This window comes from Thermobia domestica, chromosome 9, assembly GCF_964235325.1.
Source record: "Thermobia domestica chromosome 9, izTheDome1.hap1.1, whole genome shotgun sequence".
Taxonomy (NCBI): Eukaryota; Metazoa; Arthropoda; class Insecta; order Zygentoma; family Lepismatidae; genus Thermobia; species Thermobia domestica.
The window spans coordinates 99,843,484-99,867,388 of NC_137462.1; the positions used below are offsets into that span (position 1 = coordinate 99,843,484).

A 23,905-nucleotide genomic window follows, 5' to 3' on the forward strand; every position below is an offset into this window, starting at 1 on the left:
AAGGCACATCGAGAGGTGTTGTCGGGGTGACTCCAAGGGCCAACTGAAAGGTATCCGGGGCCAACTTGAAAATTTCAAATAGCAGCTTGAAGCGAGTAACATCACGTTACATAGACAAATTAATATCAAACAGCTTCTGTAAGAAAATTTTCGACATGAGACACCGTTTTCAAAATGATCGCAAGGACATGGTGACTGGGTCTAAGAAAACGTCTAGTATCCATAGTATGAATACGGTTAGACATAAATGAAAATAACGAAAATTAAATAGGAAAACCACGGAGGCGTTCCAAGGCTCGAGAATAATACAACAGAGATAAAAATATTAGAGTAAAATTGCCATAATGTATAGAGAGAAATCCAAGTCTTGCAAAATGATCTCTCCCTGCGCTCTGTATGTGAGTGGGGTGGAAAGTAAAGTGAAAGTTCAAACGAGAACTCTACTTTAATTCGTAAATTAAGGCTAACCTTACAAATAGGTATGGTGTGGTTCAAACATTTGTTTGTAAGGATGACGCTGTAGTGACTAAAAAAGAGAAACTTTTATGCAATGCGTGCTGGTTATTCAGAAAGCATTTCGGGGATATACGTACACACCGTTTCGTCCCTCAAGCTCACAATATGACATGAATGCTAATAGTTAATCAAAATGTAACTGTGGCCATCCGCGTTAACTTAGTGCACCAATTCTCTATGCATGAAGTCTGCCTTCCAAACAGCATTGGGTAGGTCAAGCGTACGCCCGAACCGTTGTCCGGTCGGACATTGAAATTTTGAAGTTAGCCCACAAGACCCCTTTAGGGAGGCCACTGGGATCACAGGGATTACATCATTTGATATGTCCTATGATATTTACGTATTTCAATTTTGTTCCATTCATTGACCTTCCATGGTTTTCATACTACGGGTACTGGAGTTTCCCAACCATATTATGGCGGCCATTTTGAAACTGGTGCACAATATGAAACATCTTTTGGTACAGCGTCACTTAGTTTTCCAAGACCTTTCGAACGAGGTATTACTCGACCCATGTTCCCATTTGACATTTCAAAGTTACCCCCCGTTACCCCCATTTAGGGGGGGCGAGGAGGGGTACTTTTGGCGGAATTGGGTTTCCCCCTTAGCAATATATAACGTGTACTTGAAACATTTCTTCTATGTTTTATCATTTTTCAGATATTTCCGTGGATTAATTAAAATGGCCCACCCTGTATATATATATATATATATATATATATATATATATATATATATATATATATATATATATGGTGTTTCAAAACAATACCGACAATGTTTGGGAGGTGATTCCTGACACCAAGATAAGACAAGAAGTATAGACCAACCTGAGTGCTCAAATGCTTCCTTTCGGAGCTATAGGCTCCCGAAAACATGAAAAAACGAATTTTAAAAGACCCATAGCTCAAATACTGTGGGACCTACCGCAGTCGGTTCAAGACTTTACTTAGGAACTAATATGTGCGCTTACATGTTTCAGAATCCTAAGGTACTGACGCAACAATTTTTGTAGAGGGAGTTTGACTACGGGCATATAACTTGAAGTCCCTACTCACCAACTACCTCTATAAACATTGTTGCAGAATTACCACAGGATTCTGAAACCTGGATATTTGGAAAGAGCACGTAGTAGTTCCTAAGTGAAGTCTTGACCCGACTACGATAGGTCCCATAGTTTTGGAGCTATGGACCTTTAAAGTTCATTTTTTCAAGTTTTCGGCAGCCTTTAACTCCGAAAGGAAGCTTTTGTGCACCCAAGGTGGTCTATACTTTTTGTTCTATCTTGGTGTGAGGAATCATCTCCCAAACATTGTCGGTATTGTTTTGAAACACCCTATATATATATATATAATGATTATTAGCTTGTTTATAACATTCCACGTTTAAAATTAGTTTCCAAAAGATTATGAACCAGGCTTACTCTCTCGTCCAAAAGTAAACATTGAAAGGTTATTGCGTTTGTTTTCGACTAGATTTCAGGTTAATCACACTACACAAAGAGTAAAATGGGGAACGAGGAGTTATCTGGAAGGAAGTTATTTTCATATAAAAGGATAATTTATTTTATTCCTTCTTTGAAGTTTGAAAAAAAAAAACCAAAGAAAACGCACGTGTCAATTTTACAAATATTTACTCTATCTGTATGTCCATCCGGGAGAGAGAAAATCTCAAGAACTGCTTGAGAACTACTTTGTCACCATCAATTTTGGCCAGGATGCAGGAGCATAAAAAGGGAGGATTCGAGTTCGAGATATTATTGAAAAGAGAACTACAAATTGGTTGCGACATTGGCTAAGAAGGAATTTGTATCATGTGGAACGTACTAGAGGGAATGGTGACAGGAAAGAAACGGAAGTGGACGCAGGAGGCTACAACTGAGGACCGATATCAAAACAGAAAAAAAAAAAATAGGACGTGAGGACGAGTTAATTTGAATTGATTTTGATTTTAACGTCCCGTTCAGCAGCGAGGCTATATGAGACTTAAACCTACTAATTAACGTGGAATCCGAACCACTTGAGCTCCCGCCGGAAATCGAACCCGGGTGTCCGCTAACCGCGTAGCCACGAAGGAGCTCGCACGTGATGACGAAGAGGTTAGCTGAAAAACCGTGAAGCATGGAAGTTTCTCGGTTGCGGCAAGTAACTTGTCAATAATTGTACGCGTAATTATGGATATCATTTTGGCTTGATAGAATACTCGCAGTGTTGTTGAGATTAACAAGTTAGTATAAGACACTGGATACAATATATTAATATGTGTCCTTAAAATGGAATGCTAAAATGACACTAAATTACTTTAAACCATACTCATTCGCGTGGTGTACAGTTAACATTGCTACTTGTTATGAGTAACTTTTACAGGCAATGTAAAAAGAATAATAAAAAAAATAGCAAGTGACCCATATAATATTATCATCTGGAAAATGTTATTAAAAGAATTAATAGCAGTTTTCAAAACTTACATATAGTGAAGAAATATGATTCACTGACAATTTCGATCGCATATTCTGCGAATTCAGATTTCTGTGTTATGAGACAATGTCTCGAAACAGTTATTGGTTTACCTAAAGACATTTCCTAGATGATATAGGCTCACTTTCAAAATTATTGGTGTCTTGCATTTTCTTAAATGTATGCTTTGAAATAATAATACTAACATAATGCAATGAACATAACAAAGACCTTTAGCAGTGTATAAGGTAAATCAATACTAAAAATGTTGTTTGGTTTTCGGTGTTATGAGTAGATTCGAAATTACCGATCAAGTTATTGCAAAAATCGTCAACTTAGAGGGGCGCGGGAGGAAAGCTAGAAGCGGCGCAGATTTCTGTGTAACTTTAGGAGGGGCCTTTTAAGTATGTGTTTCATTGTCACACATCTAATGGAAGATCCCAGCAAACATATCCTGCTTGTGGGGGCTCAGGGACACTTGGTCTCACAGGCTAGTTGCCATGGCACTTAGCATGGGTTATGAGCTTCAACTTAACATGGACCATGAACATTATATCAGGTCTGTTTAATTATTATTATTATTACTTTACAGTTCTTCAGTGTAAATGGCATACGTTAATGCATCTACACCGATGGAAGGTTCATGGGTATAACAAGGTTGTAATCGAAAAAGTCTTAAAGGAAATAGACCTTTAATGTAATAAAGTACAACTTGAATATGCCCAATGAAGTTGTCATAAGTATAGCAGTGTATATATTTTTCACACAACCACTGTGTCATTAAAAAAAGAAAGTAGACTCAAGATATACAGTTAGAACTATTTGTGGCCGTTGTTAATAAAATAGTCTATGGGAATTATAAAAACAAAGCCATCTTCTCGAGTTGTTGCTAATAGCTCTGTTGATATCAATGTTGATATCCAGGAGGAGCTGAGGGAGCATTTCCCCCCTGTGTTTCAGAAATACATATTTTAACCCATTGTATGCTAATATGTTAATTTTTTTTTTTTTTAATGAACTTGTTGGAGAGTTTTGATAGCAACCAAAATCTGAAATGATGATACTGTTGATATCGGAAATACAAGAAACTTTTTCTGGGACGCTGGCACACCGTATCGGCTTATTTTACATGACACCGATGAACAGGTTTGAGGAAGGTCAAGGTATTTCACAAGTCGTTTAAATATATTTCTTTCCATTTGATTACCTTAAAACGAAACTTGATGATATGAACATCGTGAAATGTACAATCCACACCTCCTCCCATACTGAAAACACTACTTCGACGATTGAGCTGGTGGTGATGCGTCTTCTTGTCCACACGACACATTATGCGTTTACACATTTCCAATCAGGAAAATGTTTTTTCTACGCACACGCACTTTGAAACACAAGTTGTACGCCAGGAAGCTTTCGGCAGAATGGGTGCACTGATGGAAAACCTGCATCTCAAGTACCCAAGACATGAGTTTCTACTACGAGAGGCCCCTCTTTCTTCATGCCACACACACACACACAAACTACAAAACATGAGGAGGCAGCACGTTTCCCCCCTCCTCAAGTGTTGTCACTTTCGAACCTCCCTCCACTCCAGCATATACAACACACACACACATGCACAATCTAACAGTTGGGTACCTACCTCCTGTATACATGCAAGGCCATATTGCGTCAATGATGACGTCAAATAACAGGTGCTGCCATCCCTTTAAGCTACCTGCGAACTTTCGACTACTGAAGTTCATTCCTCCCCGTTTCTCCCCTCTCAAAGGATCGTTGTTTTTCTTTTTATAATTCTTTCAGAAGAATAGTTAAGAAAGATACAATGGACAAGCGACCTCGTAGTAGACATAGTACGTACATCAGTTGCCCATTACAAGGTTAGGGCTAAATCCATTGGAAGAAACGTGTTGACTAAAAATACTAGATTAAAATTAAAAAAAAAAAAAAAAGTGTTGCACACCCTGATTTATTTCTATAAATTGCTACTACGTAGGTGGTCATGGAACTAAAATGGTCATCTACACTACGTACAAAGAATACATAAACCCAGAAACAACATATAATGCTTGGAAAAAGTGTTTTCGACTGGAAATTAAATGCCTTAATTTTTGGTCCTTCCCCGATGATCAAAAATTTCGAAGGAACTTCGTGCTTAAAAAATACTTCCTTTCCATTTTTATTACATTAATTTATGTACTTAGTAAGAAATACTTTAGTGTAATAGAAAAGGATTATCTTTTTAACAATTTTTTCTTTCCTTCCCCACAAATTTGTACGATTACGCAATATTTCCGGAAAGATTATCATCTATCATGACTGCGTCTCCTGTCTTCTGATTTACGGTGATAAGACTCTGTAGAAGAAAAAAAAATAATTTTTCTGTTACCAAGATCTACATGTTGATTACATTGTGTTGATTATATTACGAATAAAGATACGGGCGAATTTGTAAATGATAAAAAAAATAACCCGGAATATCAATAGATATATCACTGAATATCATATTGAGGTATCTGTAATGGGCAGGACATTAGTTAGTGTGGGAAATACGCGTGGATGTTTAATTATAATCGACTTAAAGGGTTTCACCTACGACACAAATTGTTAATAGATTTAAATAAAACATATGTGATTACAATATTTGAACTGAGCGATATGTTCCAGTCGAACTTCTACTAAATCTTGTAACTAGTGTTCCGTCTGCAGGGACTTTGACTATGGTCCTGGTTAGCCCAAAACTACCTACCTACATAGGGTAAATGTAAATATTTAAGCTAATACCAAGGTATCAGATTTGTGTAATATGTTCATGAAATCAACGCATTTTGTTAATCATGTTTGTTTTCATCACCTAGGATTGAAAAAAAAAATGTTATCTGCAGTATTTAGCGATGGATATTCATGATCGAAAAGTACACTTGGCAGCTGAAAGTTTGGAAAGAGTGCGACGAGTATTCCTAGAGTTAAAGCTGGCCCAGACAGATACACAGTAACAAACCTAGTAGGATCAGGTCGGAGATTCCGCTCTGGATAATCACTTACACGGAGGAAGGCCATTTATCTACATGCCGATATAATATTGTTGAGTTTCTTACAAAACTGTCACAGCAAACTGCATGAGGCATGCATCTCAAGCGTTAGGGATCGCACACAGCACTGTACAACGCAGTTTGAAGACATAACTTTATTTATTTCTCTACAAAGTTCAAGAGATCCCCAATTACCCCTAACAAAGGAATACATGGGGCAGCGACTGTAATTTGCGCAGACTAGTGATGGGCAGTGGGAATATTCCCGGTGGGAAGGAATTTAAAAATGGGAATATTCCCGGGTATTTTCCCTGGCCTATAAATTCCCGGGAAGAAATTTATTTCCATTTCTTTACTTTATTTTCCAAATTATAAGAACCATATGGCTCATTACTTTATTTTAATATATTATGATTTATTTCTAGGTTTTAAAGAATTTGGAGGTTAAAAAAATTTAAAATTATTTGACGGTACTTTATGTAACTAATAATATGATTTTTTAAGTTCCATTTCCATTTGCACTAAAAAGTAAGGTAATTGTTTAGAATTAGGTGGCCAAAACTAGCAACAAGTAGGATGATTTATGGAAGAAATGAGTTGATAGTGATGTTCAAGTAGTCAAGAAAGTATCGAACACATTTTTAGGGCAGTAGGGGATTTATACAAAACGGAAAGGTAAGTGGAAGTGATTTATGTGAGAAGAGAAAGTGAATTGTTGGTAACGAAGATAGAAAACCACGTGCCATGCGGGGCTCTAACTAACCCTAACGCTCGCTCTGCAACGTTGTCTGAATTTAATGTTGGTAACGTAATTTAACGCATGAAACCATTAAACAAAAGCATCGGAATAGAATATCGCACAAAAGTAGGTGCAAAAGCTGGCCCCCAATGCTAAAGAACAGCCAAAATTAGCAAAGTACTAATTTACAAATGATGAAAAGGAACCATTTTGTAAAGTAATTTAGAATTAGGTAGAAATAGTGATGAAGTACTATTAATAAACCCTGAACCACCATTAGTAATAGACGTCGGTCTGTCTCCTCTCTCTGACTCGAATTTCTGAAGAAGTACTCGGACTTCTTTTACATGTGAATTAACGAATGGAATTTCGAGAAATAGGTAAAATGAAAGATCATGTATGGCAATGTTACGTGCTAAAATATAAAGATAAGTAAGTATCTTGTAAATTTTGTGAACATAAATATGTATGTGCAAATGTTGATAAATTGGTGAGACATGTATCTTCTAGCATTTACTCAATCTAATTGGTTTATAACATTTATAAATTTAATATGTTTATCATATCAGTAATACAGTCAAGTTGAGCAAATCCACTTACATATAATTTTAAACTGTTACTATATAATTTTTTCACACATATTTAATTGATAGAACATATTGTAAATAAATATACATTTATGCGTACTTTCTAAATATAATAAAGCGTTGTTAAAGTAACATAGTACCGTTCAGAATATACATTTTAAAGAATCCTCTGTGGACAACAGTAATAATATGCTGTGATATAAAAATTAATTCAACTTTGAAATCATAATATAGTAATGGAATGCAATTTTCTTTCTGATTGAACATAAATTCCCTGATAAATTCCCATTTTGGGAATCTTCCCGGGAATATTCCCGAAAAATATCTTCCCGGGAATTTACCCATCACTAGCGCAGACATTGCTAACCAAATTCTGTATGTGTCATATTTTTTTTCCCGATGAGACATTTATTTCTTTTTTACTGAATAATTTTGTGAATGAAACCGGAGGATTTGTGGATTAAAAACATCCCTGTCTCAGACGTCCTGGCCTATTCGGAACAGTTCCAAATTTACATCATCTGTCGTCCTGTCTTCAAGGAATTGTTCGGAACACCAAAGCTCCCGATTTCTCTCCAAAATACACAATTCGTGCGGCATTAAAAAAAAAAAAAAAAAAACTTTTATTTGTCGTGCTTCTCAACTGATGGAAATAATTTGCTCTGTCCCTCATTTCTGGACAGTATTGATTTAGTATTTATATTTAATTCATTTTGATACTTCACCAAGGAGCAAGTGCAAAACTATGTATATACCGTACATTTTCACAGAACCTCTCGGTATTTTGGTCTAGAAGTATGGGAGTTCTACTCAGCTGCAATACTTTCAAGTCCTTCAATTAAACTGTTTGAGATTATGGAACTAGTATTTTTTTGGGGGTGCACAATCCCCGAGACCAAAAGAGTTCCCCACAATTTCCGACTGTGCACAAGAGATTTAGCTAGAGATCTCTTCTTTGAGATAATCCACTGTTAGAGGTTATTTTGAAGCTAAATTACAATTGAATGTATCTGATAAACTCGCTGAGCTAAATTGTGTATTTAGATGTAACCACACATTTGGCACCAGACAAATTTGAAGGTACCCTTCCTTCCAGAATATTACGGCATAGTATCAAAGCAATTGCAGTAATGAAACCAGTAATCTCAAATAAAAAGATCATCTATAGGCGGACAGAATACAGCTAATAGCTACTTAAGCGAGCTCTGACGTTATTTATGCGAAACCATTTCTAAGAATGCTCTTTCTGGAAAGTTCTTTTATCAATCAGAACTGGATACTTGAAGCATCTCAAAAGCAGGATTTCACGACATGATTCGGAACAATAAATATTCTTAGCAAACAACTACGCATAATGAATAAAATTTACATTCACGCAAAGCAGTAATTAAAAAAAAATACAAGTTCTACTTCTTCTTCTTTTAATCTGTGCGCTGTAGAAAGACAAATGCATTCTTTAAAACCTGAAACTGATCTTAGCTGTGTACTGGCAATACGAACTGAATATTAATGTAGATTATAAAGAATATCCTTACGTTCAACTAAACCGTGTAGTAAAAGTCGTGTACTCGTGTGTAAATTTAGTCTCAATGTCAACATTTGATTTAAAATTGTTGGTTTTTTTTTTTTTTTTTCCTGTAAAGCCTGGAATCAATGGGAGAGCTGATAGCACCACATTACGTTATTGTAAAACTACAATTTTCCAGAAACCTCAGAACAGCAGTGGCTGTCTTCTTCCGGATAGGACTATAAGCGTACTTTTCTCTCTAGATTCCGGATTTTCATAGCGTATAAGGTTTCAAAATTCCTCACATGACACATACGACGAACTTCAAACTTCAAATAACTGACGTCGAATAATTGTTGCTATTTCATTCATATAATGCTCCCGATTTAACGCCGGGAAAACTATACTCATCAATGCATTTAAACTTTCTAACATTTATGAAATAATGCTAAAACACTGATTCCGTGGATAAAACAGAGTTGGATATTGAACTCACGTTTTCACTTTCGAGAGGTGATAGGTCAAAACAAAGTACGCTAATCGTGAAATAAAAAAATAGGTTCATTTCAACGGATTTACACATTTCATGGCACTATTTTACATCCGGAAAAGATATATATATATATATATATATATATATATATATATATATATATATATATATATATATATATATATATATATATATATATATATATATATATATATTATATAGATAGATAGATATAGATATATATAGATATACCCGTTCCTATCTACGTATATACATTCGCCTAGAGAGTATACCATTCAATGTATTCAGATCAAACTTAACAAAAAAAAAAAAAAAAAAAAAGATTCTCCAAGAGTGATTCTCGAATTTCCTTCCTACATGCAAAAATGAGTGTAGTTTACTGAAGAATAACAAACAAAGGTTGCAGTTTCCACAACGGCTCCAACAACGATGTTATTTATATTTCAAAAATTAATATTCCATTAATGATTTTATCATGTGTTATAAGTCGTTTCTATGCACAAAAAAAGAAGAAGAAGAAGGAATAGCTTACACTTCGGAGGAAACAATTTTTTAACGATGTTTTTTTCAAGAACGGTGAAGGAGATTTTGTTCATATTTCATAAACATACTTACTTTTTTAGAATATGACTTAAATATTTTTTCCTGAAAAAAAAGAAATCACGAGGTTAGTTTATTCTTGAGTGTTTTCTTCAGACGATTTTTTTCAAAAACTGATGATAGCTATTCACAATTAGTAAACATTCATTTTAGTAAAAACTCTATAATATGGCAGACGTTATTTCTCATGAAAAATCCACATATAATAGTTTTCTCTTGGGGTGAGTTTTCTTCGAAGTATTACGAAAACGTTTATCATAACTTTCTTCATATCTATATATACGAAAAAATGAAAGTTACTATGTTAGTGACTTAATAACTCTTGAACAACCTGAGCGATCTTGATCAAATTTTCAACATAGATGAGTTCGGGCATGGTATGGTTTTTATCATTTCACTTTGACGGTGAAACATTTAAAAAAATGGTCGAAAATGATCGATATTATAATTGAATCCATAGTTTTCTGGGTCGCTGAGACAAACAGTGACATTTCCGTTGTAGTTTAACTCCAAATTCAGTCCTTAATGTCCAAAATGAAACGTATTCTCCTTATGTGAAGAACGGGTATTCTGCTAGTTTTAAACATAAATATTTCAGCTATAACTGGAGAACTAATTGATTTAAGAAAGGGAGCAAAAATGTTTAGTGCAGAGAGCCGAGTCTTTTATTTATTTGATGATTTTTTTTTTTTAATCTTCATTTTTCATCCATTCAATTAAGTCTTATCGCAGGCATTAATTGCATGTCTTGCAATTGTAGAATCTATCATTGTCTGGACACGGTTCGTATAAACAGCTTTTTCAATTGACGCCCTAGTTTTAACGTTTAAAAACTGAATAGGCAAATTGTCAGAATTCAAGTACGCGAACATCCTATCCTATGCTATATGTCCGTTGCACTTCTAAGTGATCCTGGTTGTATAACATGAAAGGGGCAATCTGTAATTCCAACTTTACACCGGAGATCAAGTCCGGAAAAATGAATTGAGTCTTATTACACCGATTTCGACAATTTCAATTTCACAAATTTTCAACATTCTATGCTTGCTTGCGGAATGCAACCATTACAATTACGTACAATTCAGTGACTCAATAAATTCAGTTTGGAAACATTTGTTTCATTTATTGTTTTAATGTGCACGCATTTGCTGAGAACGCGCGTGGGCTATAACCATTTCCAGACACGCGTATGATTCCACGTTTAGGTAATTTTCATATATATAATGAAAATGGGTGTGTCTTATATGTCGATAAATCCGTTTTTCTTTAACTTCACATATACTTATGCACTGATTATATAATGAAGGTGCAAAAATGATTGAAGAAAGACAGGTGATTACGACTTTCAAAATCACTTCACCTATGAAACTGTATCTTTTGTTCCTTAAATATATGAACATTAAACAGTAAAAATGTGGAAAGAAGAGGAGAAAAAAAAAGCTTAATTTTGAGACTGACTAAGCATAGTCTTGTTGAGAAAACTGGTCGGATTCTCGCAAACATGCATGGAAAATTTGAATACTTTGGCTTAGAGAAATCTCTATTGGCCGAAGTAAATCAAATTTTCTAACGTAATTAAAAAAAAAAAAAAAAAAAAAAAAAAACAGAAGTGTCATTTTTTAAATAGCTGAATAATTACTTTAACAATTATTTGTTCAACATTTGGAGAATACTGTTCCAAGTATTCTATATAGGATTATTCAAATTTGAACAGCACTACTATCTGTCTATCTATCTATCTATCTATATATCTATCTATCTATATATATATATATATATATATATATATATATCTATCTATCTATCTATATATATATATATATATATATATATATATATAATAAAATCTTCTTCAAAGATGCTAATCCTTTCAATCGTGATATAATTTTGTTCCGTAGAAGGAATGAGTTTTAAGTGTTATTTTTCTGTCAATCGAGGGGTCCTGTGGTGCGGGTGGAGTACATGTACTTCAGGTAAGGTGGTATGTTAAAACTCAACTCCTCAGTGTCCCCTTCACACGTAGCGCACCCTCAACGTGGAGATGGGTTGGAGATGAGAGGGCAGTTTTATCACACATACAGTACTTCACTTCGATTTGCATGTTCCTCGCCAGTCAGATGCGGATACCACTCCCGGACTTGAGAATGTTTGGTGGAGTCAGGGAAGAGAATGGATGTCTTCCTCAGTCTGAGGTGAAAAAGCACCTTTCCTGACTTCTTGTGTGCGAGTCTAGTGTGTATTAGTTTCTTCTTCTTCTTTAACCCTTTGACTACCAACAGGATACACGTGTCCCATGCGAATAATTCAAAAATTGTTGGGAATTTGTTTTTAGAAAATTCTAAAAAAAAAAAAAAAAAAAAAAAAAAAAAAAAAAAAAAAAAGTTCTCCCATCGGATCAGATGTGACCAGGAGACTGTGTTTAGTTTCCAAAACTATATACAGATGTCAGGAATATCCCACATTAAAGGGGTCTTACATATAGAAGAATGTTAACGTAAAAAAAAAAAAAAAATGTGGTAAAAGGCTTGAAGGAAACTAACATCTGTACCATTTTTTTTTTAAATCTTGTTTTGGGTTGATGAGTTAGCTCTTTCGTTAATTCAGGTTCTTCTTCGTTTATGTATGAAAAGTTTAAATTTTGTTGCGAATACGTTGAATGGTATGTGTTTAATCAGTGAGTGCGAGAAAGTGTGAGTAAATAGAGGAAAGGACGGGGGTGGGTGGGTGACGAATGAACTGACATCCAAAAATAAATTTTTCGTCCTGCATGGGACGTGAAATATGAATGTCGAATTAGAATGTTTTCAAAATCACAAGACCTCCTTCACTACCTTCGTTGTTTGAAAGTGAAATAAGGAAAATGGTGCGGGAGTATAGCAAGTTATGTAGGTATTTTATGAGCACTAAATTTATGAGGCAAACTAAAATATTTTTTATGGAGCAATTATTATTGAATTAATTATTGAATTGAATTGAATTTCTCTATTTCAGAGGGCGAGGTTCAGCCGGAGACTGCTCTGCCACCTAACCCTTGTCATCATTACAAAGAAAAGAAAGAAAAAAATAAAGATATAAGATACAAATAACAACATAACATGATACATTCAATAATACTAAGGATAAACAAAACACACAGTAAATGTAAAAAAAAAAAAAAAAAAAAAAAAAAAAAAAAAATATACTCATACTGCTAATCCAATTTCATATTGTAGTAAACCTTTCATGTGTGCCAGTGCTTTGTCTCTGATCTCTAAATAATAATGCTTGGAGTGATGATTTAAATAAATTATACGGTTTGTCAGTGATTGACTTTGGTAGGGAGTTCCAGATTCTTACTGCCGAAATTGAAAATGCCTTCTCTGTTATTTTTAAAGAATGCCGTGGCATATTCAGTTTATTGCTTCCTCGGGTATTGTAACGGTGAATTTCTGATCTACATGTTAATTTATGATGTAAGTAAGGTGGTGTTTTATGTGAATATATTTTGTATAGTAAACAACAGTATCGGAGATATCGTCTGCGGGACATGGTTAGGATATTGTTTTCATTAAGTACCGGCAGAATATGCTGAGACTTTCTGTAATTGAGCGAGAAGCGTACAGAGTCATTCTGTATTTTCTGAATTGCCCTAGTATTTTGAGTGGAGAGAGAGCTACCATATATTGAATCGCAGTAATCGAACAGAGGCAAAATGAGTGTGTTGACAAGATATAGTCTTGTTTCTTGCGACAAATAGCCTTTTAATTTATAAAGCTGTCGTAAGATGCGCTTAGCTTTAATACACTGTTCAGAAATGTAAATCTTCAGAATTATTTATACAAATGAATATAAGACATTAACAAAATCGAAGCACATATGTCCGCTCTCCTAAAAAATTTGTGATCTTAATAATAATAATAATAATAATAATAATAATAATAATAATAATAATAATAATAATAATAATAATAATAATAATCATCATCATAGAAACTCCCCTCCTATGTGCCACACTAAAGTAATTTCTAGTTTAAACTTTCCCAGTGGTTTTGCTCTCCAAGAACCTGCTTTATTTCAAGGTACGACTTTGCCTAAGAGTTATTCTTATATAAACTATAATTTTCTACATTTTTTTTTCATTGGTCGCCTTTAGAACTTCTATGACGCACTTGCATCATGTTAAATAAGGATTTCGCACATTGTATGTTTTAGTACATCTCGTGGTGTGGAAGTGCACAACGAATCACTAGTGCCATTGATCCATCGACACACACCTCCTCATAACTGGCCAGAAACTTCATTATTGTATCAGTGTGTGTGTTACATGGAACAGAAGGTTCTCAAACTTGATGACGAGTGACTACAAACTAAAAAATCTTGGTCGCTTCTCTTTCCGTGAAGTATAATGTGTCTTTGTATTTTAATTTTATTACAGATATGTAGTACTTACTGTGAATGTGTAAACTTTTTACTTATCACCCTGTAATCCCTCATACATATCAACGTAATAAAAACAAATATGGCACGTGGATAACTCTTTCTCACGCTCTTATTATTACCTTTTTACACAAGATAAAATTTACGTATACAATGAACTTGATGAACCTCTAAAAATAAGACATATCGAGATATGATTAAGAGTTCTGACGTTATTAATATTTTTTTCTTGTTTTTCCTTCTTCTTGAAGTAAAGTATTTTGTACGTTAAGACCAACAAATTGTTATTTAAAATGATGTAAGACTTAAGTATGAATTACTTGAATACACATAACTAAAAATAAAATATTATTGCAGAAACATCTGTCATTGACTTGTGGCAAGAGATAAATAAAATATAAAACTGAAGTAAAATATTAAAATTTAGGTACTTAATAGACATGTGGTTTGTTGGGTGATAGATGCAATCTTTGCTGAAACATGAAAAAAAAAAAAAAAAAAGCTTCTTCCGTAAGAGCTGGGCGTTTGGTAACACGTGACACACTGAATTAGGATCGTCACACTCCTTCTGTCAACACAAAATGAGTAGTTATTAATGGGAATTGCTTTCAGCAATCAAAATTCCGTTAGATGATTAAAAAAGAAAAGAAAAATGCAGCTTTTGTGAAGAAACTAATAAAATATATATCCCATTACGTTTTTTTTGTTTTTTTAAGTCCTTGAGTCGTTCGGGTCATGTTGTACGCGAATTTATTTTAAAGTTTTATTTTCTTCTTTCACTTGATAAGAGTTCAGAAACATATAACAATTTCTTATAAAAGATAACCACTAATTACTAGTATTAGAAATGTATGAATACTGAACTGTTTCTCAGAGTGTTGTTGTGGGCTACTGGATCAATAATAATTTCAGAAGATTTTCTCCGGGGGGAGGGGAGGAAGGACTTTGAATAAACTGGGGTGAAAGTATCACTGTGAAAATACTAGTAACACAGTTTGAAAACGATCGGAAAAATGTCCCGGGAGATTTCGTAGCTTCGGGGGAATCTACTGGCGAGCCATCTTTTGAAATCATCACTGTAACGGGACAGTATTTCTAAAAGGCAGTGAAAGATTAAGAGAATAAAATTCATTTCTTTCAGTTTAATGTTCCACGATTCAGATTAATGTGCCTGGGCAGTGTCCCAGAAACATTACGCAGACATGTAATCATGAACAAAAGTGGCAAAAGAGAATATTGGTGGCCAACCTGAATACAGAAATGTCTTTAAGTACTGGCTGCAAACTTTCCCCCCAAAGAATGTTTTCTTCAGATACCACAAGATATTTTTCGGACAGAGTTTCATTATGTGAAATGACTGGAAGTGGGGTATCTCTAACAGAAAGATTTGTGAAGCACGATATGATTGTTTTCACAGTTTTCTGCATTATCGCCACTTCGAATTATCTGTTGGTATTTCACGGGCTATGATACCTGGTACAACTCCAGAGGTTATACAAGAATTTTATGATATTTTAGAAATATTCACAAACGGAAAGATAATTTACAGGATCAAGGTGAAACAATATTTAACGTGGATGAAACCGATTTGCCAGGAGCGGTGTTCACCGCGATTGCCTGTTGCAACGGAACTGAAACGTTTTTCCCACTCTTGGTAATTTTCAAAGAGAAAGATTGAAAGTTAAATATTTAGATGACATATCACCAAGCTCTCTAGTGTTCATGACTGATTCATGAAATGCAACTTCGTTGACATTCAGAAACTCCTTGCATTTGGAACTACAGGGACCCTGGTTACTTCTGATGAATCCTGCCGCAGCACGCACAACATTCTTGAAAATGATTGAGTAATACATTCAACATGATGTAACAGCTGACTGCTTACCGAGTCACTTGACTCATGCATTAAGTTTGTAGATTGTAGTCAAGTTAATTTGACATCGCAGTGTGTTCTTCAAGCAAGCTTGCAATTAGCAGATCTTCGTGCATTGGCCAGAGCAGTAACGACGACACTGTTCGGCCACATATTCAATCAAACGTGGAAAAAAAAAAAAAAAAAAAAAAAACTGCTACAGTGGCAAACGATGTTACTGGCTTCAGAGTCCTGGAATTCATCCACTATCAAAAGATTGGCCATACGAGACGACAAATTTGTTGACAATCTTCCTATGTAGCTGAACATGAAATGCTACCTAATGTTGAGCAGAAATATCAGGAACCAGACAGGGGTGGAAATGTGCAACTCTACTTTTCCTCATCAAAAGACATTCAGAGGGTAAACTGAGACAACGTAGACAGAGATTAGAAACATTAACTTTTCCCAATCACGTTGCGGGATTGCGAACGCAAAAGAAAGTCTCTATAGCTGGAATCACGTGCTGAAGATACGTCGGAAAGCGAAAACATATGTAGGTTTTGTGGAAAGCAATTTGCCAGCCCCACTATAAAAGAATTTCTCAACTGGATACAGTGCCAGAGTTGCTGCGTTTGGTGTCATAAACCGTGTGTCTGCTACAAATCACTTGCATTTGTGCGAAAGACATTAAGTTACCAAGAGTTAGAGACCTGCACGGGCCGAATTTTTCAGCCCGAGCCCAATCCAGCCCTAACGTACCTAGGCTCGGCCCAGCCCGGGCCCGAAAAGTTCTGGAGATTTTTGGCCCGAGGCCGGCCCGGCCCGATAAGTTTTTTTTAAATTCTTGGCCCAAGCCCGGCCCGGGCCCGATAAATTTTAAAAGTTTTTGGCCCGACCCCGGCCCGATAATTTTTTTTAAAAAATTATCTCAAGCCCCAATCTTTCTCAAAATTTAGTACTAAATTTGAACTAACCCTCAGAAACATTTTCTAAACTCTGGCTCTCAACCTGTCGTTTGCCTCCCGAATGGTACAATCCGCGGCAAAAAACCTGCAACATGAGCATATAAGTTTATTATGAAATGACGAAGTATTTTGCTCCAAAATAAGTGTGCGCGGGAGGAGACCGAGGCTTATCTTGGCGTGATTCGTTCCACTTAGACGTTATGTTCATTCCCTGTGCTGTTAGGCGTAGTTTCACAATCAGCTTACATCCTCGTGTTGCAGGTTTTTTGCCGCGGATTGTACCATTGCCTCCTAGAACTTTGCCTGTCATCGAGAGAACAAAAACTCCATTCCCTGTAACAAAAATCTAGCTTAATTGACTTTTAGCATAAAGTGAAGATGGCAATATTGTTTAGCGACAGGCAAAACATTCCCACCCCTTCTTGTTATATTTTGAGTTCAGTAAAGGTCAAGGTCAGAGCTCGATTCACCGCATAATGCCTGCAATCCTCTATAGTGAAAGTGGAGCCGCTAAGCAACACAAACTGTAAATAGCTATTGCATTTTTTGTAACATTTTCACGGACACACTTCTTCAACGTTTGGCTTTATTCCAATTATCGTTTAACGAAAGTCAATAATTATTAAAGAATTGCAATTGATCGGCCCCAGCCCGGCCGGGCCTGAAGATAAATCAGTGTCGGCCAGCCCAAGCCTGGCCCGACCCAAAGAAATAACAGTGTTGGCCCGCCCAAGCCCAGCCCGACTCAAAGAAATAGCAGATCTCTACCAAGAGTTGCAGTTTGTGTGTGGAAGATTTTGAGTTACCCAAAAGTTATGTATTTGGTGTTGATGATTATGTTACCAAGTGTGTATTGGGACAACTTAAATTTGTGCCTATGATTATGTATAGTCTTGTTAAAAAAAACAGGCATCCATCTCTCGCTCAAAAGTCCTGGACTCTTGAAAGAGGTCGGAATTAAATAAATTTGGATTTCCTTTGATCAATTGAGATCTTTATTTAGAGCTAAAGTAATAGAATTTCCTACGTAAGGTTGCCAGAACATTGTCTTCTAAAGCAAGGAGGGTGGCCAATATTTTGTTTGAGCAGGACTGTACATGTAGTGTACCATTGTAATATATTTAATTCATCCTGTGCATAGTTGGTCAAACAATTTATTATTTGTGAATCATATAAAATGTGAGAAAAGATTTATTTATTTATTACCAACTGTGCCTTCTCACTTTAGCCCGGGTAAAGCCTAACTTCACCACAACACTTGCTGTGAAGTGTGTCACTCACTATGTTTTAGTATTTTTTGTTTTATTATTTAGTGCATTGCATATGTATGAGAATGCATATATATATATATATATATATAGTACGGTACTCGAAATTTCAAACTTCACGAAATTGCCATTAAGTTTCAAATACACAAATTAGAACTCAATACTGCAAATTCCTTGAAACCAACCCACTTCGCTCGCAATGGCTTCTGTTTAAAGTGGTTACTAGTACTTTTTATCTGAGTAGCAATGTCTTCATAGTAAATCGAAGAATCAGTAACAGGAAAATAGTCGCTCCAGTCACTTGGACGCAAAGCAATGCTAAACCGAAGCCATACCAGTCATTGCATAACAACACAGAGGAGGTACAAAGACAGCGCCGTAAAAAAAAAATAAAAAAAAAATAAAAAAAATAAAAAAAAATAGAGGCCTCGAATGTCGGTATTAAGAAATATCGAGAAAATTAACCGGGTGAAACGAAAAACCAATGAAAAAATATTTGAAACAATAAAGGTCAAAAGGCCAATATTGACATAATGAAGAGACAAAAAGAGTTGTTGATGAGTTGATTTTAGTTTAGCGTCCCTTTCAGCAGCAAGGCTATGTGAGACGTGGACCTACTGATTAATGTGGAATCCGAACCACATGAGCTCCCGCCGGGAATCGAAGCCAGGTCTTCTACGCCAAACGCGCGTACGCTAACCGCTTAGCCACGAGGGAGCTCCAAGAGACAAAAAGATATCGGACATAAAAATACACATTTTGGGGGTTCTGGTGGGTATGATCAAAGTACGTATGAAGATACACACTCAAAAGTATGAGGCGGAGAAAACACTGGATATAAAGAGCTTCTATGAGAAGACGAGGAAATAAGCGAGGTTCCATGTTATGGAAGCCTCTCAATTTGGAATAGATGTCCTACCAATCAATTGTTTCAATTTAACATCCCACGATTATGTCCTTTAGGCTAAAGGAGACAGATGATTAAGGAAAGTGAATGATGGAAGAATTGGTGGAATGAGAATGGGAGAGTAAACGGAAGTACTTCGACAAAACTCAGGGACACGATGTTGTCCACAACAAACTTACTTGGCCGGAGATCAAGCCAGATACCACCACATTAGAAATAAGAGCTCTACCACTGAGTCATCCTGCCCACCTTCTACCAATAAAGGCAGATCTATTTAAGATCTTTAATTTACACAAGCATTAACGACATTGCTTTAATGGGCAACTACTGTTCTTGGTACGAATCCGTCCATAACCTTATAATGAGTAAGTGTACACGTTATAATTAATTAATTAATTAATCCTGCAAGAGGAAAAGGTGTTAAGGAAACAATAAAAGCTTTTTGCACACCTTCCTGGTTAGGTAAGCATCTATTTCTGAAAGCACGCGTGGCTCTCTTGGTGACGTACAGTCAGTTTGAAGTGAAAGTGACACCTATAAACGCCCTTCTGACGCACCTCACGAAGGAAAGGCTGTGCTGTGACCCCTTGCTCATGAAGTCAATGGAATAGAATTACGCATTCGTTGAACTGTTGGAGAGAATTCGATTCTACACGTGTATTATTATTGTATGTCTTATCTACTCTATTCGAAAGAAGGTTCTGGGTCATTTATCTAGCATTCAAGTGGAGCTAGGAGGATACACATATAGGGATAGATCATTATACAAGAACTGTAATAACTGTAATTGCAGTTTCATTACCCAGACAGTCACTTACATAAATCAGTCTGCATCCCTTCAATGTAAAAGTAAGGTTTCATACATAAAACACACTTGGTATTTCTTCTTCTACTGTCACCATCTCTGGGAATCAAGAATGCCTTGTGTAATAACTTAAAAATGTGATCAATCAGAAAATATTGCCAGTATGTATTATATAAAATCAAGAGCGCCGATTTCTCTGTAACTTTGAGGGGGGGCATCCATAAAAAATAATATAACAAGTTAAAAAATACATATTCATAAAAATACATGGGGGCCCACATGAGCTTTGGGGGGCTTAGGCCCCCGGCCCCCAGGACCGGCGCCCTTGTATAAAACGAATGTCCCCGCGTGTTATTGTGGGCAATATTTTTCGTTCCTCCTGTGTTCCGTTCGTCCGGGCATCTTAGTGAACTATCTCACCTCTTTAAAATCTTTTTTGAGCGTTTCTCCATATGTGACCTAGAAGTTCTAGGTCACATATGAAGAAACGCTCAAAAAAGATTTTTACTTCCTTCGAATAGAAAGCCCAAATACCAATGTATATAATCTTAAGGGTTCCATGATAGGACACATAATTGCTACACAAATGCCCCCTTCCATCCCGAACTTTTCAAAATCCCTTTCTTTAGTGCTTAGTGGTACCTTACGTCATAAATCCTATAAAGTTTCTAGCTTAGGCAGTGTGATCTAGGCGTTAATCAGTTAAACGGTCAGTCAGTTAATCAGGACTTTTTCTTAAGAGTCTTCACTACAGCGAAATTAAACTACCGCTAATTTTAGATTTTTCAGTAATATCTTCAAAACAAATAAAAATATTCAAAAAGCAGAAACGTAGTGAACTATAGACAATACGATTTTGCATGTGATAACTTTGTCACAATTCACCTATGTGCTTTCGGTATGCCGCGATTTCCAGAATCCGCAAACAAATGCTAAATCTATCGAAAGTTGCAAATCGAAAGCAGATAGAAGAGTTGTGATAACGGTATCACATGCAAAATCATATTGTTTAGTTCACTACGTTATTACTTTTCGAATATTTTTATTTGTTTTGAAGATATTACAGAAAAACTTTAAAATTAGTGGTAGTTTAATTTCGCTGTAGTGAAGACCCTTAATTTCCATTTAGCACTAAAATCTATACATAAAAGGTCTTATAAAAAGTCGTTTTGACCTATGATTAGCGTCATACTAAAGGCCTGACTATTGCAGGAAACACATGTCAGTCGAACTCTTTAGTATGGCTCTAATCACGCGTCAGAACGACTCTGCATAAGGCCCAAAGAATCTATATAAAGGTAGTTTACAATGCTTAAGAAGTGACTCTAGCACAGGAACCAGTGTGGAGAGAACGTGCCATTGTGCACGTTGTTGCAGGAGACGCAAGTTACAATTTGTTGTAATATTTCGAAGAGTCTCACTTGCAGGTGTTGGAAAAGAAATTACGCTATGCTTATGTTTATCGTGGGTGCAAAGTATAAATGCTAAATAGATGTTTGCATGGTTTTGTTTCAAACATTTGACGTCGTAATACCTTCCAGAGAACTCTTATTTTCTTTGTTAGGTGAATAATATGAGATACCAAAGGTGTCCTAATTTCAGATGTCTCATATGGATCTTCTAAACAATTACACAAGAAATTAAAACATTCTTAAGAAACAATCAAGGCTATGTTGTAACCCATTAGTTCTGGCAAAATTTTTCGCTAAAGCTTACAATCTTGCAGCTGTTTGGAGATATCTGCAAGTGGATTTCAAACTTGTGGACTGTCCTTGCAATAGATATATCTTACGAGATCATCAATATGGCCTTTATCAACCCCTACCTTCGAGCTCAGACTGTTCATGAAATTCTGAACTTCAAAACTCGATGGTAATGATCGATCAACAAAGTGCTACTACTCTTCTTTGAGCTTGGATTGATAAGGATAACTTCACACAAACATTCCACACACCGAAACATCCGAAATCTCAAATTCTACTGTTTCACCGAGTGATATCATTCTTTACCTCAGAATACATTAACTATTAAGAGGCGAAGATCTTCCAGATACAGCAGAACCAAACTGATCACTTCTTCTGCTTATAAACAGTCATTACTAGTGAAACAGAAAGGAGGTAACCGTAAATCTACTAAGGCTAGTCAATTAGTGAATACAGGAAATAAATCCAAACGAAGCAAGGAATAAGAAGTGATTCAGATGTTCCTCATTTCCAAATGGCAGATTCGTCAGACAGTGATATTAACAATGATCAAGACTTTCTCTGTTAATTTTATAACGGGTGTTTTTCGGAAGATACTCGCAGAGAAAAGTGGGATAAGTGTACCATGTGCTCCAGATGGGCATACGATGAATGAGTCGAGAACAATAGTGGGGCTTTTCTTTGTACAGTTTGTGACAAGTACGGTCTTTTTGAGTAATATGCGACTTTTTGTTTCTTCCTTTGAGAGATTATCTTGTGTTCAGTTGAAGTATCTCATATTAGGAGCCCAATTTTTTTTAAATCGAATTGTTCAATTTTTGCTTCCAACTACTATATGCACTTCCAATATCTTGTGTTAGTATTGCTAACCCCATATTAATTGGACATCATTTTTTTTTTAAATTTACTCACTAATAAAAGCGTAATCTGAGTTGAAAAAAAAAAAGCGTTCCATATTCGGATCATTTCTCCTATGGAAAAAAAAAATTGTTACTGTCCTGAAATTTTTGCGGAGCCCCCCCTTTTTTTTTATTTTCAAGGCAAGGTATGGACCCCACACCTTTAAAGTTTGGTATCTGCGCAGTAATAGTAGTTGAGAAATAGGTAGCAATATTAACAAAAAATAAATTACAAACCTTTATTTACGTTTTAAGCATACAACATACAGTACATAATACAGGAATGGTAATGTTTTTATATTTTATAAACTACAAGAGCATCAGGCTTTTCAGTAGGTTTGTTGACATGTCAAAGTCGCTTTCGTATACTAAAGTAGATGACATACATTTTTTAAAAAAAGTAATTTTATGAAGCTGTTAAAATTTCTATTTGTCGTACTTTAAAATCCAAAAATCATAGTTGGAAACCTAAGAAGTATGAAATATTGATAGATATTTTATCGGGGCATGAGAGATATATTAGTAGATTAGCCATTTTATTCCTTATTTACATTTTATGTATTATTTTTAATGTATCGTATTTCAATCAATACTCCTCACTGAGAATTTAAAATATACAAAGTAGGCCTATACGGTTTTTGAATCCCTCATGTTACGAATGGCTGCAAATCAACATGAATCAAGATGGATGTCATTTGTCTTCTCATCTGCATGCATACATCGAGATACTTCATTATGTCCAACTACTTAAAAGTAAGGGATTATTTGACTGGTACCAATACAACAAAGACAAACACAACACGTTCTTCGATAGAAAGCGTTAATTCTTCCCAGAATTCTACAGAACTACACAAATAAATGGAACGAGACTCGCGTCACACTTGTACACAGTGTACATACAGCAAAATTATACGCAAAAAAATTTCATTTATACAAAGAAACTAGGCAGAAGATCTGTTTTCCTACAGATAACATTTATTTTCCTCAAAAATACACCGATAAGAGAAGAAAAAAAAAACGAAGTAGCTATTGTTTGTTCCGGGCATTTTTTTTTTTAATGTCACGTTTCTGCAAAATAGATAAAGAAAAAGGATAGATAGATAGATAACCGAGCCAAACCATTTGCTCAGTTGGTT

The 23,905-nt window shown here is 35.5% G+C and overlaps 1 protein-coding gene across 3 annotated transcripts in view; it reads right to left on the reverse strand.

Annotated features, from left to right (window-relative positions):
- The window catches only part of IP3K2 (Inositol 1,4,5-triphosphate kinase 2), a 409,624-nt gene that overhangs the window by 43,581 nt on the left and 342,138 nt on the right, over window positions 1-23,905 (reverse strand). Inside the window, exon 1 of one of the 3 annotated variants that reach the window (XM_081771605.1) lies at window positions 4,180-4,592. The exons of the other annotated variants lie outside the window; for them this stretch is intronic. Coding sequence (XP_081627731.1) covers window positions 4,180-4,317 — 138 coding nt within the window. The 5' untranslated portion in view covers window positions 4,318-4,592. Of the gene's footprint in view, window positions 1-4,179; window positions 4,593-23,905 lie in introns of those variants that run through there. 3 annotated transcript variants of the gene reach the window in all.